Below are 17,988 nucleotides of genomic sequence, written 5' to 3'. Positions count from 1 at the left end.
TGCTTTTGTAGTACACGAGGGGAACGACAGAGAGGCACAAACCACGCAGCTTCCAAAGGCACAGAGCTTTGGAATAAGACTCGGGACATTCCAAGGTGGGAAGGGCATCTCAATCCAGGTCCTTTCTGCCTTGGTGTCCTCAATGCAACATATTCCCCACTTAAACTAGTTTCCACAAAGCTAGGGTGTCTGCTCTCAGAAACCCAATTCTTCTGCTTCACTGCTACTCTATTTGGGAATTTAAGAAACAAAAGATTCTATATATTCTGGCTAGAAATAAACCATGATAGTGGGACAGAGAATACCCCAGTGGATTTTTGGGTTGACCAGAAAGAAAACAGGCAAGAACAGGAACTGATGATCATGTCCTTATCTGTAAGAGCAAAATGTTGACTTCTTATTGGAAACTGGATGTCAGAGAGATTACCTCTGAACATGGAAGGGACTTTCTCGTGATGACCTCCCAAATCGTACTGAAAGAAGTCACTCTATCTGCAAACTACTTTTCTTAACAGCCATCACATAAATGTGAGTTTTTAAAGGCCCCATTAAAAACACACAAACTGTAAAGTGCTGAAGGATCAGAGGTGCTAGTGCAGCAGAGGGAGGGTTGGAAAGAAATGAAAACAGAATGAGGCTCTCACATTTTGCTAGAATATTACAGCTGGATGGGGCCTTTGAGATCCTCCGGTCTAGGATTTCCCAAAGTTTGATTATTTGCATACCACTTTCACTTTATCCCCTTACTATTAATTACTTAACATTTTCTTTAAATTCGTGATTCCTAGAAATGAAGGGCTTGATATGTTGTTATAGTTTTCTAATACACAGTAAAACTAGTTAAATGAAAAGTGTTTGTCAGTATGCCACTCTTGGGTTTTGTTATGAGAAACACTCCTTTTACAACAAAGTGGCATAACCTTGACAGGGTTGTGGACTGACTTACAAGACAATCTTCTCCAGATCTGACTGTCCAGACATGCCTACAAAGTTCCCCTAAACTTACCACGTAAGTGTCTTGATATCCTTACTTTATACAACCTACTTTTTCTGCAGCTAGGGATGTTTTGAAAGATAACCAAAAATAAAGTCCTTTACCTTTTAGGTGTTTACATTCTAAATGGGGAGAAAAAGAATTCCAAACTTAGTTGCGTTTCACATATTTACTAAGAAGATCTATCAAAATTGAGCTAATCTTGGAAAAGTAGACACAGTTATAGGAGTGGCAACAGATCTTAGTCTGGGGAGGTGGCAGAGTATATTGCAAAGAGCAAGGAAGTCTCTCAGAGTGCTGAAATGCATAGTTTTTTCTTTATAATTTTCATGTCTTTTAAATTTTTTACAGTAAGCGTTTATTACTTTTATAATCAAAAGGACATATATTTTTTAAGTCTAGATTTTGGAGTCATTCCGACCCAGATTTATATGCCGACTCTGCCATTTAATGCTATTTGTTAGCTCAAGCAAGTTAACCTCTCTGAGACTTAATTTTTGAATTGATAAGAGACAGTGAAATCCTCATAGGGTTGTGGTCAGGATCATACGAAAAACTCCCATCACAGTGACCAGCACCCAGTAGTAATCAATAATTGTTAATTCTCACTTTCTCCCTATCAAACACATGAAATTTTTCTAAAGAAAACTGATGCAGATATAACAGGCCCTTACACACAAAATCAAATCCCTAAGGCCTTTGTTACCTTGATTGAGGCTGATCCCTTCCAGTTCAAGTACTGCTCTAGTTCAGTGCCTTTAGCCCTGGCCCTGGAGGAGTCGAACACTTTCCTCTTGGAACCCTGCATCCTGCTGCAGATGTTGGAGTGTCTCTCCAGCCTGAGCAAGAGAAACTTGCGTCCACAGTGGCTGCACTCGCCAAGTTCTGGCTCTTCAGTGGGACAGCTGGAACCTGAGGAGTCTGGTGCCCCAGACAAGCTGGAATTGCTGGTGGGTCCCTGCAAAGCACTGCCTGGCACTTCTGAAGGCTGAGAAAACTTCTCCCTCAACGGCCCTGAGACTTGCTCTCGGATTTTGTTATTGCTTGCCACCAGTCTTTCCCTTTTGAGCTTCTGTATTCCATAATCAGAGAACTGGAATGGCCTAGAATTTTCTTGAGACCATACCCAAGTTTCGTCCTCTCCCCTGTCTCTACTGAAGACCTCCTCAGACCCCAACTCTGGGGAGAAGAGACGTTTGTATGTGGCGTTGCTACTACCTTTAACTCTCCTCCTGGGGAGTGTCTCTCCCTGGAGCTCTCTTCTTTCATTTTCCTCTGCCTGTTGCTTTTCCTTCCGGATCCTTCTGAGTTCCTCCTCTGTCTTCTTCAGCTTTTCCCTCAGGAGGGTCTCTTTTCTTCGGATTTCCTCCTGTAAGTTCTCTCCTGCAGCCTCTAGTCTTTGGATCCGCATCCACGCAGTCGTGTTGAGGTTTGCCATCGCCCTCTCCCCCTGCGTGGCGGCAACAGTGCCAGCCACAGAGGAATTCACCCAGTTTCTTGAACCAAAGCTGCTGTATGAAAACTCTCCTGGCTCAGGGGGTCTTGGAGAGACATCCTGGTCCCCATCAGTGCCAGCCTCACCTATACTACGAGACTTCCGATGGAACACAGGTTTCAGTGGGTATGCCCGATCTACTCCAACTCGCTTCTTTGTAAAGGGGATGAAGTCCTGGTTGTTTGCTTTGGAATACCGGGATTGAGGGCCTGATGAGTAAAACAAACACTTTGCTTGGCCCTGGGGCTTGCTTCCTGGATCTTGCTGGCTGACTCCAGCACGGTGGGGATGGGAGTAGCTCTGGACTTTTGTGCAGGTGCTCCACTTGGGGTGAGTGGAGAGATTATCCAGTGTCAGCTCTTTGTTGCTCCAAAGCTTCTGCTGGAAATTGTTCCTCAGGTGCCCCATCGAGGACCGCTGGGGAGAGTCACCTTTTTCATAGGGGTCTTGCTCGGCTGGGTGGAGCCTTGGAGTTTCCGTTTTATTATATGGGAGCATAACGCCCACAGGCAGAGGTGGCGCCAACTGGAGACCAGCCATTCAGGGCCTGGACTGAAGTCTGGGAGGGATTTAAACCAGATATATAAGGAGTTTGTCTGAGATTCACCTCGGCTGCTAAAGTAAACTGTTTCTACGTTTGTCCTACCCACATTTTGCCTTAAACTTTAGGGACAGTGGAGCTGGGTCTGCCAAAGCTTTCGTTCAATAAGCATTTGGTGAGTGCTTATTATCCTGTGAGTGCTTATTAGGTCCTGAGGATGGAAAAACGATTCTGCTACAGGTATTCCTGCTGCCTAGCTTTCCTTTATACCAGTACTAGCCTCTGCCATATACAGTGATGCTCCTACCATACACAGTACATTCCATAGTAAGTGGAAAGAACCACTGGATTGAAAGTCAGGTTTTAGGCCTGTGACAAAGGACAAGCAACTTCCTCTTACTGGCTCCAGTTTCTTCACCCGTAAACTGAGAGGTTCGCTCAGTTAGAGTTACACGACTGGTATTTAGGGACCTTAGAACTGCGAGTCCAGCCGCATCATTTATAGGTGAGAAAACTGCGGCCTGGGGGTAAGTGACGGGCACAAGGAGCTCTCAGGGCTTCCCTCCTGCTGGAACCGTGCTTGACGCCAAAGAGCACAGAGGCCGCTCAGGGCCTGCTGCAGCAGGTGCCTGGCTCACAAATCCTCACCCAAGGAGTCCCCGCGGCGCAGACAGCGAAAGGTCTGTAACCTGAGGGGCGGGGGCCACCTGCCCTGGCCGCCATGGGGTTTAGATCCGGAATGCGGAAGTCACGTTCTGTCCTGGAGGGTCAGCAGTGGCGCACCCAATGGGGAGTCCGCTTCGGGAACAAAGCGCTCTTCTGACCATCGGGCCCTTTGGAGGTCGAGGTGCTGACCCCATGTCTCCCCGCCCTTCCGCGTACCTGAGGCTCTCGGGGACCGCTCTTGCCCGGGGAAAACCATAGGACCTAGTTTTCCCGACCCGACACCCACTAACCGATGGCCGCGCAGGCGCTCTCAGCCGGCCTCCGTTATTCCCGTTGCCTGGAGACAGGAGCGCGTGCGCGCCCAGCCCCGCCTCTGGCAGCGAACACACCCCGCCCGGGGGAGGCGCGCGCAGGCGCAGTCCTCACGCGGTCGGGACCTGCCCGGGGAGGCGGTGCGGCCAGCCTGAGTGTCACTTAACCTAGTATCCCGCCAATTCTGCAGCTGTGTCGCCCTGCCCTTGGGAACGGGGGAGGGGGAGGGAGAGGCTTTTCTAAGACTCCATCAAAGAACTTGTATTTTTCTGTGAATGATGCTCCCAGACCTTTCTCTGGCAAACGCCGGAGCCCCTACCTGTGCCCTCGAGTCATTCCGCCGCAGGATTCCGGTGTCCGCCCGCTTAGCGGGAGTGGGCCTGCTGGTAGCCTTTCTTAGCACGCTCGGCTGCTTTGTACGAGCCCCAGGTATGGCTATATACTGTCTCTCCGTTCGTTTCCTCGCCAGTAGTTTGGAGCTTGCTGTCAAATTTTATTAACTCGGCTAGGTTTTGCTACGCAGTATTTTTCCGGGGTGGTTTTTGTAGTCAAATTATTTTGATATGATGTTTGATTCTCACGTGGTAACTCTGGCCGTCCTCTCTTAGGGCCCAAGAATGACTCAGCCAAATGAAATGATAATAAAGTTAAGTACCAGATCGAAAATAATCAGTGTAACCTGGTTTCAACACTAAATGATACTAACTTGTCAACATCAGAAGAAAGTTTGTCTTCATGCTTCAGTTCATTTGTGTAAGCTATTTGGAACAGACAGCTTACTTTTTTCCTGTAACTACTCAAAAGATTCATGCACATGGAAAATAGTTATAGACAGCAGTAGTCAGTGTTAATACTTTAACATGTCGTATTACATCTTTTACATGTTACAAAGGAATTCCTTGGTGGGCCCTCTAGGGCAGTCCTTTTATTCCTTGTTTTCCTTCCTAGTTGACTCTTTACTGCCTTCTCTGTAAATGCATTTCCAGACATTTCCCACTCTTCTCAAAGTCCCAATTACCTCAGCACCGGGCCTCCTTGTCATCAGCTCCCTCAGCTCCCCTCCAGTCTGGCAGAATTTCCCAGAGTGTCTCCCTCCATCTTGACTTCCTTCCTTTTTGTTTCTGAAGAAGAAGAGTCTTTCTTTTTCCATGAGTTCTCTTGAATTAGTTCCTTTCATTACACTCCAGGAATTGACTCCGTCACTTTAGCACTCCATCTTGTTAGCTTCAAGTTGTATCTATCTACATACTCATTCTCTTTGGTTTTAAAATGTGCTTAAATTTCCTCTGCAAAATAAACCTTGTTTTCCTCGACCTGCTGCCTCTCATGTTGGGGTCCTATTCATTTCTCCTCTTCACCACAAGACTTCTTAATAGAAAACTTTACATTTGCTGTCCCCACTTCCTCATCTCCCCCTCATTGTTCAGTCCATTGTGGTCTGGCTTCCATCCTTTCCACTTTATTTAACTGCAGGGCTACCAGTGACCTTCCAGTGACCAAAGACAAAGCTGCTATTTCTTCAGCCTCGTTTGCCATTATTGATTTTTCACTCTCTTGCAACTCTTCTCACTTGCTTCTGTGCTTTCTTGGTTTCTGTTTTCATGTCCTTGCTCCATCTTCTTCCAGGTCTCTGGCATTTATAAAGTCTTTTCCTCACCTGCCCCCCTGCAAAGTTAGGTTCTCCATAGCCCTCTTATTTCTCTTGTATATGCAGTTTCAGGCATTCTGTTTCTCGATGATTCAACCAAATGATGAAATTTCAGGTCTCATCTATGTATAAACGATATCCATCTTGGCTCTCTCCTTAGTTACAGGCTCAAATTTCCAACTGCCCATTTAGCACCTCCGCATGAATGTTCCTCAGGGAACTCAAACTCAATATGAAAGAAAAGAAACTCATGATTATCTCTCAATTTCCCCAATCCACTTCTTCTCCAGTGTTCCCTCCCATGCTGAAAGCATCAGTCATCTCCACTGCTCCCTCTTTGTCACTCCTTCCCTCTAATCAGTCAGCAGGCTCTGTTGAATTTACTCCGCAGTGTCTCTCATACATGACCCTTCCTTTACATTTCTGCTGCCCTAGGAGAGTTCTTCCTCACTTCTCATTGGGATGGCATCACAATCCTAACCGCTGTTCTTGCCTTCAACATCTGCTTCCCAAGCCCATCCTTCATGCTTCTGCCAGAAGAATTATCCTAAATACTTCTGAACCTGTCATTCTCCTACCCAGTGGCCTCTTCTTTACCTATAGAATAGAGTTGAAACATATAATTTAACATGGTATTTCAACCTGCCAGATTAGTTCCTGCCTACCTTTCCAGCCCTGCCTCCCCAGCAGCTAGCCTGGTGGATCTCAACCGTGGCTGTGCTTTCGGATTACATGGAAAGCAATTTATAGGGGTGAGACCTGGGTATCAGTATTTTTAAAAGCTTCCCCTGAGGTCCTAGTGTGTGGCCAGGGTTGAGAACCCCTGGGCTAGCCATACCTGACTACTTCCACTTTCTTACCTCAGTGGCACTGCTTCACCGCAAGCTCCACGTACTGGTAGTAGAGCATAGCATTTACCGGAGTGGGCTCTGTATTTAGACTGCTTAGAAGTAAATCCCAGCTCTGTCACTTACTGGTTGTGGTTGTGTAACCTTGGATAATATGCTGTTTCCTCCAAGAATGCTTTTCCAGTCTTCCCAGTCAGAATAAATCTCTTTGTTCCTTTGTGCTCTCATAATATTTCCTGTCCTTGTTATAGCACGGTGCTGGTTCATGATGAGCTCTCAATGGGTGTTCATGGAATTAAATTAGCATGTTGTGCATAGTATTGCCATTATTTCCATGCATATTTTTCCCTTACACTAAATAAAAAACTCTTTGAGGACAAAAGTTATATATCTTTCATCTTTGTAATCCTACAGTGTCCCATACATAATAGACACTCAATAGGTTTTTAATTCTATGGAAAAACTAGTTTTTTCAAAGATTTTATTTTTTCTTTTTCTCCCCAAAGCCCCCTGGTACATAGTTGTATATTTTTGGTTGTAGGTCCTTCTAGTTGTGGCATGTGGGACGCCACCTCAACATGGCTTGATGAGCGGTGCCATGTCTGCGCCCAGGATCTGAACCGGTGAAACCCTGGGCCGCTGAAGCAGAGTGCGCAAACTTAACCACTCAGCCACAGGGCCAGCCTGAAAAAGTAGTTTTTTGTTTTGGGGGTTTTTAAAAAATTTTATTTATTGAGGTAACATTGGTTTATAACATTATACAAATGTCAGGTGTACCTCATTATATTTCGATTTCTGTGTAGACTGCATCACGTTCAGCACCCAAAGACTAATTACCATCCATCACCATACACATGCGCCCTATTACCCCTTTTGCTCTCCCCGATTCCCTTCTGATAACCACTAATCTAATCTCTGTATCTATGTTTTTATTTATCTTCCACTTATGAATGAATTTATACAATGTTAGACTTCCAAGAAACTAGTTTTTAAAAAATGAATTTTAGAGAAAAAAAATAACGTCAGCTGGGTACTCTGTTTAGCTTTATTTTCAAATATTGCCAAGCATGATATTCAATCTAGCTTCCCACCCCGCCGGGCCCGCCACCCGACACCAGCACTAAGGTTATATGATTCTCCAGGATCTATAGCCTCACTTAGTAGTGGGAAATTAGTGGAATGATGCATCTCCGTGGCTTCCATTGCAAATCCATCGCACCTTGTCAAGTCTGCCAACCTAGCATATTCACATCTGGAGTCTAATGAGGGGATGTAACGTATACAAGCCCTCCAAAGAGGAGCAGTACACACCGCAGTTTTCCTTCATACACATCCTTAATCGTAAGGGTAGCTGGATTCAATGCCTGCAAGGCAACCCTACTTTTAAAAATCCTCACCCACAACTTCCCTTGACAATTCCATTTTCCCGAAAGAATTTGTGCAATTTGGTCATATGGCTTAGATTGACTGATTCATTTGTGATTCTGAAGCCTTGGGTTATTTTGCTTGTGCACGTGATTGATTGAGATAAGCATTATTTGGGGTTTTCTTAGTAAGGTGGACTCTGGTGGGCAGCTTCCAGAAGCACTGAAGGAACGGTAACCTCCACTGGGACCTCCTGTACACACATCTCCCTTGCTACCCATTCCAGACTTGGGCATCACCCAAAATTTGGAGAACTAAAAGAAAAAGTCACTGCCGAAAGGTTGTAGGTGTCCTGTCCAGTTTTCTTGTTTGAGATGTTTAATGTATCGTCTGTCTCCCGTCTCCAGAATGTAGGCTCCTCCAGGCCAGGGATCCTTCTTGTTCACGAATGTATGTCGACCACCTAGAACTGTGCCTGGCACACGAGGGTCTCAGTAAATATTTATTGAATGACTGAATTTATCTCAAGTGCTTCTTCGTCCATATCTTTCTCCCCACGAGTAAACGAGAAAGGGGTTTAGCTTAGTGACCGAGGTGGGGTGAGGGCTCGGTCTGTAGAAGCCGAGTCGCGACCGTGGACAGATCCCCAACTCGAGGCTCGCTCGCGCTCGCACACAACCGCGTCCCGAAATCCCACCCTCTGGGCGGGCTCTGGGCCCAGAGCGCCGTCTCTGATTGGTCTGAGGAGGTGATGGGCATGAGAGGCAGCGAAGGAGGAGCTGCGCCCTAAACTTCCGGGCGCGGCGGTTACGCGACCGAAGGAACCGTTTGGCGTGGTGGTCGCCAGGGGAGCGCCGATCGCCTAAGAGGAGGACGAGGAGGGTGAGCCTGGGACGCGTCCCTAGGGCGTCCTCATCAGTTCGGTTAGCCCTGAAATGTTAGGAGAAGGGGATTCTGGCGGCCGCAGGGAGGCCAGGTCCCTGGGAAGAGGTACGGATGGAGAGGGAGCAGAAGCGGCGATGGGTATAGGGAGGTGACTGGATAAGCAGGTAATTCCCCCAAAGAGGCCCGAAGCCTCCTTGCTCGGGTGTCCTCTGTTACTTCACACACCTCGCTTACACGTATCCGCTTGAGTACTGTGAAGATCGGGCACCTTAAGGTCAGGGAGAGGTCGCAGAGGTTAAGGATGGAGAAGTGTGGGTGTGGCGCTTTCTGCCTCAGGGTTGGGGGTCTTGGAATAGGATCCGGAGCCCTTTACTTTTCTGCTTTCCTCGTCCCTGACAGGTTTGAACGTGAGCATGGCAGAAGGGGGTACCCTGATATCAGTGGACTATGAAATTTTTGGGAAGGTGCAAGGGGTGTTTTTCCGCAAGTACACTCAGGTATGTGGCCTGCAGGCTTTGGGGACAAACCTAGGTTCTGAGCGTGGGAATAAGAGACGTGTTCCTGACAAATGTGCCCCGGCAGAAGCTGGCTGTTTGGTAGCTGCATGGCAAAGAGGTGCTTTGTGGAGCAGTGGGTATGAAAATGCTTTGCAGTGGGTCAAAAAATGTAAATGGAAGATTCGTCGGCTGTTGTTACTGGTCTTTTCTAACAATGGTACCCGGGTACCTAGACACGTATTAACGAGCTTCTCTCTTCCGAAGGGGAATAGAGGGCTGACCTTGATGGAGGAGATGGCATTTACATGAACTCATGACATTTGTGTAATTTATGTGATTGCTTCCTCTGTGGCTGCTGCCTTTTCTTCAGACCTCTTTCCCCCATTCCTTCCCCCGTTCCTCTAATTAATTCCTTTTTACTCAGTTTGGCTTTGAAAGAACAATTTACCTTTTCCAGGTGAAGCTTTTCTAATGAAGATACTTCATTCCACGATAAGTAATGGTAACACTGAACGTGGAGTCTGGTATTCCCATTAGAGTCATAGGGAGTAGTTGAGGGGGTGAACAAACTATTGACAGCCTCATGCACACACAACTGAAATCTCAATTTCTCTTCTGTCTTCAATAGGGGGATATCAGGGTATTGCCTTCCCAATGTATCTGAACCTCAAAGATAATGAGTTGAGACTGCAGAGCTTTCCAAGTGTCACATTCCTGGGACTGTGGTATTTAAATCCAAATCTGAATCTTTGAAATATGCATGTTAAATGTCACTACCTCTTTTTCCAATTACTTGCAAATCATTTCCTCCTGTTTCATACTCATATATGAAGTGCCTGTTGAAAAAAGGAATTGCTGAAAGTCATGGCAAGAGCTGTGTTGCAGTTGCTTTGCTACCAGTTATGCAGGGTAAGTTGCCGTGATTTAGTAAATGGAGGTGACAACTTTGAGGATTAATTAAAGTTGTTGAGGGAAAAGGACCAGATGGTAGTCTAGCCCATCTTTCTTTACTGAAGGCTCACCCCTAATTTAAAGAGAGAATAAAAGCATGCAGAAAAACAAACATTGACAAGGAAAATGCCATCTTTTCCCCACTTAATTAGACTTGTACCTACTCTTGACTACTTATAATCATTTAAATATGTATGTTCATTTTAACAATTGTTTTATTTTGCTACAGTCTATGCATATTGATATCATCTAACCTCTTAGTTAAATTCCATCACTCCTAGAATGAGTGATGGGAATACTCAAAGAGACTCTTTTTAAGTTGGAATATAATTCACATCCCACAAAATTCACCCTTTTAGAGTGTGTAATTCAGTGGCTTTTAATATATTTACCAAGTTGTGCACTAATTCCAGAATATTTCATCACCCCAGAAAGAAACTTCATACCCATTAGCACTCACCCCTTATCCCACTAGCCCCTGGCAACCACTAACTTCACTTCTGTCTCTATGGGTTTGCCGGTTCTGGACATTTAATGTAAATAGACTCATATAATATGTGGCCTTTTGTGTTTGGCTTCTCTCGTTTAACATGTTTTCAAAGTGTATTCACATTGTAGCATATGTCAGTACTTCATTCCTTTTTATGGCTGAATGATATTCCATTGTATGGATATATCACATTTTATATACCTATTCGTCAATTGATGGACATTTAGGTTGTTTCTACCTTTTGGCAATTATGAAAAATGATGCTGTGAACATTTATGTACTTGTTTTCGTGTAAGCCTTTTTTTCAATTCCCTCTTGTATATATACCTAGGAGTAGATTGTTGGGTCACGTGGTAACTCCTATGTATAACTTTTTGAGGAAGTGCCAAACTATTTTCCAAAGCAGCTGTACATTTTACATTCTCGTAAGCAATATGTGAGAATTCCAACTTCTCCACATCCTTGCTAACAATTGTTATCGTCTGTCTTTTTTGTGTGTGAGGAAGGTTGGCCCTGAGCTAACATCTGTGCCAGTCCTCCTCTGTTTTATGTGGGCTGCCGCCACAGCATGCGTGATGAGCAGTGCTAGGGCTGCCTGGGATCTGAACCTGCAAACCCTGGGCCGCCGAAGCTGAGTGTGTGAATTTAACCACTACGTCACCCGGCAGGCCCCTTGTCTTTTTTATTATAGCCATCCTAGTGGGTGTGAAGTGTTTTTTTGTTGTTTTGTTTTGTTTTGAGGTATCAATGAATTTAAAAGTATTTAAGTCATACAAAGCATGTTCACCAACCATAATGGGAGTAAACTACAAATCAATAACAGGAAGATAACTGGAAAATCCCCAAATATTTGGAAGCTATATAACCTACTTTTTTAAAAACTTGTGGTAAAATATACATAATGTGAAATTTGCCATTTTAACCATTTTTAAGTATGTAGTTCATTGACCTTCAGTACCTTCACACTGTTGTGCTACCATCACCACCATCCATTCACAGAACTCTTCATCTTGCAAAACTGAAGCTCTGTACCCGTTAAACAATAACTCCTAATTCCCCCCTCCCCGCCGGCCCCTGGCAGCCACTGTTCTACTTTCTGTCTCTATGAATTTGTCTACTCTAGGTGCCTCATATAAGTGGAAGCCTACAGTGTTTGTCCTTTTGTGACTGGCTTATTTCACTAGCATAATATCCTTAAAGACCATCCATGTTGTAGCATGTGTCCAAATTTCCTTCCTTTTTAAGGCTGAATAATAGTCCATTGTATGTATATATCCGCAATGTGGTTTTGTTTGCCTTCTCCTAATGACTAATTATGTTGAACATCTTTTCATGTGCTTATTGGCACATGAAAGAAGATATTGTATATCTTCTTTGGAGAAATGTCTATTCAAATCCTTTGCCCATTTTTTAATTGAGTTGTCTTATTGTTAAATTGTAAGAATTTTTATACATTCTGGATACTAGTCCCTTATCACTTATATGATTTTCAAATATTTCTCCTATTCTGCAGGTTTTCTTTTCACTTTCTTGATGAAAATTTTGAAGCACAGAAGTTTTTTAATATTGATGAAGTCTAATTTATCTGTTTTTTCTTTTGTTGCTTGTGCTTTTAGTGTTATATCTAAGAACCCTTTGCCTAATCCAAGGTCATGAAGGTTCACACCTATGTTTTCTGCTAAAAGTTTCTTCTAAGATTTTTATAGTTTAAGCTCTTAGCTTTAGGTCTTTGATCCAGTTTGAGTTAAATCTTTATGTGATGTGAGGTAGGAGGTCCAACTTTGTTCTTTTGCGTGTGGATATCCAGTTGTTCCAGCACTATTTGTTAAAAAGACTATTTTTCCCGTTGAATTGTCATGACACCCTTGTCAAAAATCAATTGGCCATAAATGTAAGGGTTTATTTATGGACTCCAGTTGATCTGTATGTCTGTCCGCAGGCCAGTACCAAACTGTATTGATTACTGTAGCTTTGTAGTAAATTTTGAAATTGGGATGTGTGAGTCCTTCAGCTTTGTTCTTCCTTTCCAAGATTATTTTCAGCTATCCTGGATCCTATATGTTTCCATGTGAAGTTTAGGATCAATGTTAACTGCTGCAAAGAAGGCACCTGGACTTTTGATAGAGACTCTGTAGAATCTGTAGATCCGTTTAGGGAGTATTGTCATATTAACGATATTAAATCTTCCAATCCCTGAACATGGGCTGTCTTTCCATTTATTTAGGTCTTTAATTTATTTCAAAAATATTTTATAGTTTACCATATGTAAGTCTTATACTTCTTTTGTTACATTTATTCCTAAGAATTTTATTATTTTTGATGCTATTATAAATGGAGTTTTCTTAATTTCATTTTTGATTGTTCGTTGCTAATGTACAGAAATACAATTAATTTTTGCATATTGATCTTTGTATCCTGCAACCTTGTGAACTTATTAGTTCTAGTTTGTGAGTGTGTGTGTGTCTGCGTCTGTGTGTATATTGCTTAGGATTTTTCTGTATACAAGATATGCCGTCAGTGAGTAGAGGTAGTTTTACTTCTTCCTTTCCACTCTGAGTGCTTTTTATTTCTTTTTCCCTGCCCTGGCTAGAACCTTCAGTATAATATTGAGTAGAAGTGGCGAGAACAGATATCCTTGTCTTGTTCCTGACCCTACGGGGAAAGCTTTCAGTCTTTCACCATTAGGTATGATGTTAGTTGTGGGTTTTTCACAGATGCCTTTTGTTGCCCGCAGCCTCAGAGGGCAAGGAATGACAGGTACCACCAAGGCTACTTGGTTGTTTAAGCAATCAAAGGTTATTGATAAAGGGAAACATAACGAGGAGCAGAGATAAAGGGGAACAACAAATCGGTACTTACAACATCCACACCACAATCAGCCGAGGAAGTCCCAATAGTTTGTACGTCGGGTGGGAGTGCCGATTGTCCAGGTCTGAGGCATTTTCCTCAGTGAGACTCCCAATTGTTCTATGTCTGTGACTCCCTTTTATCCTAAGGTTTCTCTGGGTTCTGACTTAGGGTTTTAGACATTTGGATACTTTGAGTTATTTCTTCTTGTTCCCACGGGTGAGTTGTTTCTACCTTTTTGTTCCCACAGATGGGATGTTTTTAAACTGCAGTCAGGTGTCCGTCGGGGTGGCCAGCCCAGACAAGGAACATGACGCAGGAGATATTCTTTGTAACTTGTTCCTTAGAGTCAGGGCTGAAGTGGCCATCTTTGGCCCCGAGCCCAGACACATTCCTTCACGTAGGGCCCATGCCCAGTGTCCTTGGAAGGCTGGGAGGTCAATGAACTCTGTACACCTTTTATCAGGTGAAGGAAGTTCTCTCCTGTTCCTAGTTTGAGTGTTTTTGTCATTAAAGATGTTGGAGTTTGTCAAATGGTTTTTCTTCACCTATTGAGATGATCATCTGGCTTCTGTTTTATTTATTAATATGATATATTACATTCCATTTTATTTATTAATATGGTGTACTGTTTTTGTATGTTGAACCAACCTTTCATTCCTGTGATAAATTCCAATTTTTCATGGTGTATAATCTTTGTATATTGCTAGATTTGGTTTGCTTACATCTGGTTGAGTTTTGCATCAGTACAGGTATACCTTGGAGATATTGAGGGTTTGGGTTCCAGACCACCATAATAAAGTGAATATCACAATAAAGCGAGTCACTTGAATATTTTTGTTTTCCAGTGCATATAAAAGTTATGTTAAGGGCTGGCCCCGTGGCTGAGTGGTTAAGTTCATGCGCTCTGCTTCGGCAGCTCAGGGTTCGCTGGTTCGGATCCTGGGCGTGGACCTATGTACCACTCATCAAGCCATGCTGTGGCAGCATCCCACATAGAAGGACTTACAACTAGGATATGCACCTATGTCCTGGGGCTTTGGGGAAGGAAAAAAAGAGGAAGATTGGCAACAGATATTAGCTCAGGGCCAATCTTCCTCACCAAAAAAGAAACACAAATTAAAAGAAAAACAAACGTTATGTTTACACTATACCGTAGTCTATTAAGTGTGCAGTGGCATTATGTCTAACAGAACAATGTGATACCTTAGTTAAAAAAATATTGCTAAAAAATGCTACCCATCATCTGAGCCTTCAGTGAGTCATAATCTTTTTATGGTGGAGGGTCTTTTCAAAAAATGCAGTATCTGCAAAGCACAATAAAGTGAAATGCAATAAAACAGGGTATGCCTGTATTCACAAGGGATATTTGTGTATAGTTTTCTTTTCTTGTGATGTCTTTGTTTGGTTTTGATATGAGGGTAATACTGGCTTAACAGAATGATTTGGGAAGTGTTTCCTCCTCTTCTGTTTTTTGGTCTAGTTCATGAAGGACTGTTGAAGGATTCTTCTTTAAACATTTGGTAGAATTCACGTGTAAAACCATCTAGTCCTGAGCTTTTCTTTGTGGGAAGTTTTTGATTACTAATTCAATCTCTTTACTTTTTATAGGTCTATTCAGATTTTCTATTTCTTGATTCAGTTTCTGTAGTTTGAGTCTTTCTAGAAATCCACCCTTTTCATCTAAGTTATCTAATTTGTTGGCATACAATTGTTCATAGTATTCCCTTATAATCCTTTTTATTTTTGTAAGGTTGGTGGTAATAACCCCTCTTTCATTTCTTTTTTTTGAGGAAGATTAGCCCTGAGCTAACATCTGCTCCCAATCCTCCTCTTTTTGCTGAGGAAGACTGGCCCTGAGCTAACATCCGTGCCCATCTTCCTCTACTTTATATGTGGGACGCCTGCCACAGCATGGCTTGCCAAGCGGTGCCATGTCCACACCCGGGATGTGAATCAGCGAACCCCAGGCCGCCGAACTGGAACATGCGAACTTAACTGCTGCGCCACTGGGCCGGCCCCTCATTTCTGATTTTAGTAATTTGAGCCTTCTCTCTTTTGTTCTTTATAAGTCCAGCGAAAGGTTTGACAATTTTGTTCATCTTTTCAAAGAGCCAACTTTTGGTTTCACTGATTTTCTCTTTTTGTCTATTCTCTATTTTATTAACTCCTGCTCTAATCTTTATTATTTTCTTCTTTCTGCTTGTTTTGGGTTTGGTTGGCTCTTGTTTTTCTAGTTTCCTACAATGGAAGTCTAATTTATTGATTTGAGGGACTTGGGTTTTAGATTGAGACTAGATTTGGTGATTATGTTCCTTCAAATGTTTCCAGACGACTGTCCAAGCAGAAATATCATTATGAGGGAGAATTAGCTTTTTGGCATTATCTTAGGATAAAACACTGTTGACTTGTTTTGATAGATACTCAAAACTGAACATGAGTCAGCAACATTATGCTATCATTTTAAAAATAAGCTCAGAATTGAGGGCACAAATAAAACTCATAGGAAATTCCCATTCTCAACACCAGTCAAACTCACTCACTCAGAGTGAACTCACTCACTCTTGGGAGTTCAGATAAATCACATTGCAATTTAAAGATTTTTTTTGACTGTTAGAACCTCCTGCTCCAAAATCAGCACAATCATTCTTATAGCTAGTTGCCATATAAGGTAATTAAGAACCTGGGCTAGCCAACCTCCCCCAGGCTAACTTGAAGCAGAAGAGTGCGGTTGTTATACAAAGTCATTTGGATGTGGAGTCTTCCAAAATCCGTTCCCTGCCTTCCTTTTTTATGCCACCATCTTCAGCACTTAATACATGCTTTAGGTATCTCCTACTTTTCTTCATTCCTTAACTTCCTCTGTATCCTTTAAACTGTTACTTATTTGACTGAAGTGTCTTTTGTTCATTAGCCAAACATGTCTTTGCTTTGAACGTAACTGATTTGATGGATGTGTCAGTTCTTCAGCAAACATGGTTTTGCTGTGCGTTGCATTTTATTTGGCCAACTCCAGCAATTTCCCACATTTACGAGGTCACTACTCCTGCATTTGGGCATGCAGTCATGTTAACTCCAATTTTCTTTTGTAATCCAACCCTTTCTATTTAGATAGATTACTTTAACAATCAATAACTTTATACTATCCTTACTTGGAAATTTTACAAAGATAAAATTACCTCTAAAACATTGCTACCTTTCCCAAATTTTCAGTCATTCTACAGTTTAATGACTTAAAGGAAAGAACATTGGAAAGGCTAAGAAAAGAGCAACTACAATGATTAGATGGTCTTATTCAACTTTTTAAAAGTCACTGTGGTTATTTAGACAGAAGAGAAGAAAGGCAAGTGAAAGCCTAATAGTTATGTAGTCTCCTGAAACTTGGATGTACAGAGGCTGATCACCAGCTGCTTTTTCCTTCTCTAGGAGGATGACAGAAAGTGGGTCTTGGATGCAACATGAATACCTTGGATTAGATAGTTTCTCTATAGTGAGAACAATGGAATGAGTTACCCAGGAAATTGTGAAATACTCTCTGATGATCTTTAAAGATACAAAGGACACTTATTCATCTGGATTTGTTTAGGTGTGGCCCTGGTTAAAGACAAAGGGAAGGATCAGATAACTTCATGCTTTTTCTATTTAATATACCTAATAGATTCTTGATTAGGAGAAGGAAAAATAAGCAAGATACAGCCCAGTGTCCTAACAACAGTCAGCCTTAGGGAATGATTTTGAAAGCATTTGATTTGGTCTTAAGTCTTTAGTACTTAACCAAATTGACTACACAGTAAAAAATTCTAGTGCCTGGGTTTTATAGGGTGGAAGAAGGAAATGGAGTTAACTGACCAACACTTCATGTTAACATCAGCAATGAGATTCTCCTTGCTGTGGTTCTGTTTTGACTGTTCTGGACAATATCAAATTAGTTTAGTGGCTTGATTCTAGGCCAAGATTCTGGCAAGAGATTGTAGTTTCACTTTGTTTTGTTCAATCTCACTGGATTTCTCTCTCTTGTCTTTTTTTTTCCCTTAGACTGAGGGTAAAAAGCTGGGATTGGTAGGCTGGGTCCAGAACACTGACGAGGGCACAGTGCAAGGACAGGTGCAAGGTCCCATCTCCAAAGTGCGTCATATGCAAGAATGGCTTGAGACAAAAGGAAGTCCCAAATCGCACATCGACAGAGCAAGCTTCAGCAATGAGAAAGTCATCTTAAAGTTGGATTACTCAGATTTCCAAATTGTGAAATAATGGTCTGAATTTAAATTTTCCAAGATAAACTTGTGGTTTTGTTTTTTATTGTTAATAGAGATAGAACTATTCTGTGCTCAGTATTAGAATTTGTCAGTAAGTTATTTTAGCACCAGTGATTTGCTTGCTACTGTATATTATATGATGCAAGGATTCAAGTGTACACAGTTCTAATCAATAAAAACACATTAAAACCTA

At 42.6% G+C, this 17,988-nt stretch overlaps 2 protein-coding genes across 11 annotated transcripts in view; one reads left to right on the top strand and one right to left on the bottom strand.

Moving 5' to 3' along the window:
- Positions 1–5,761, bottom strand: part of ZC2HC1C (zinc finger C2HC-type containing 1C) — an 18,470-nt gene extending 12,709 nt beyond the window's left edge. The window contains exons 1-2 of one of the 7 annotated variants that reach the window (XM_044774028.2): positions 4,328–5,761; positions 1,701–3,048 (exon numbers count right to left, since the gene is read on the bottom strand). In XM_044774028.2, coding sequence (XP_044629963.1) covers positions 1,701–3,029 — 1,329 coding nt within the window. In that variant the 5' untranslated portion in view covers positions 3,030–3,048; positions 4,328–5,761. Of the gene's footprint in view, positions 1–1,700; positions 3,049–3,678; positions 4,080–4,327 lie in introns of those variants that run through there. The other 6 variants (XM_070514081.1, XM_014835681.3, XM_014835680.3 and 3 more) reach the window with 6 other exon arrangements.
- On the top strand, positions 4,145–17,988 carry ACYP1 (acylphosphatase 1). 4 transcript variants are annotated; one of them, XM_070514084.1, is made up of 3 exons: positions 4,145–4,437; positions 9,154–9,251; positions 17,575–17,988. In XM_070514084.1, exons 1-3 carry the CDS (start codon positions 4,284–4,286, stop codon positions 17,788–17,790), a joined length of 468 nt encoding a protein of 155 aa, XP_070370185.1. In that variant the 5' UTR covers positions 4,145–4,283; the 3' UTR covers positions 17,791–17,988. The 4 variants fall into 4 exon arrangements, with proteins under 4 accessions (XP_070370185.1, XP_014691274.1, XP_014691273.1 ...); XM_014835788.3 differs by lacking the exon at positions 4,145–4,437 and adding an exon at positions 8,622–8,751; XM_014835787.3 differs by lacking the exon at positions 4,145–4,437 and adding an exon at positions 8,666–8,859.

The sequence above is a fragment of the Equus asinus genome, chromosome 7 (genome assembly GCF_041296235.1).
Source record: "Equus asinus isolate D_3611 breed Donkey chromosome 7, EquAss-T2T_v2, whole genome shotgun sequence".
In the NCBI taxonomy this organism is placed as follows: domain Eukaryota; kingdom Metazoa; phylum Chordata; class Mammalia; order Perissodactyla; family Equidae; genus Equus; species Equus asinus.
This window is presented reverse-complemented; position numbering and strand designations above follow the sequence as displayed.

What these genes read in the sequence shown, in the direction of transcription:
- ACYP1 (XM_070514084.1), top strand. Translation starts at nt 4,284, where the DNA reads ATGATGCTCCCAGACCTTTCTCTGGCAAACGCCGGAGCCCCTACCTGT. An exon ending in CTGCTTTGTACGAGCCCCAG is followed by an intron (nt 4,438 to 9,153) that starts GTATGGCTATAT and finishes CGTCCCTGACAG; the next exon opens with GTTTGAACGTGAGCATGGCA. An exon ending in TTTTCCGCAAGTACACTCAG is followed by an intron (nt 9,252 to 17,574) that starts GTATGTGGCCTG and finishes TTTTTCCCTTAG; the next exon opens with ACTGAGGGTAAAAAGCTGGG.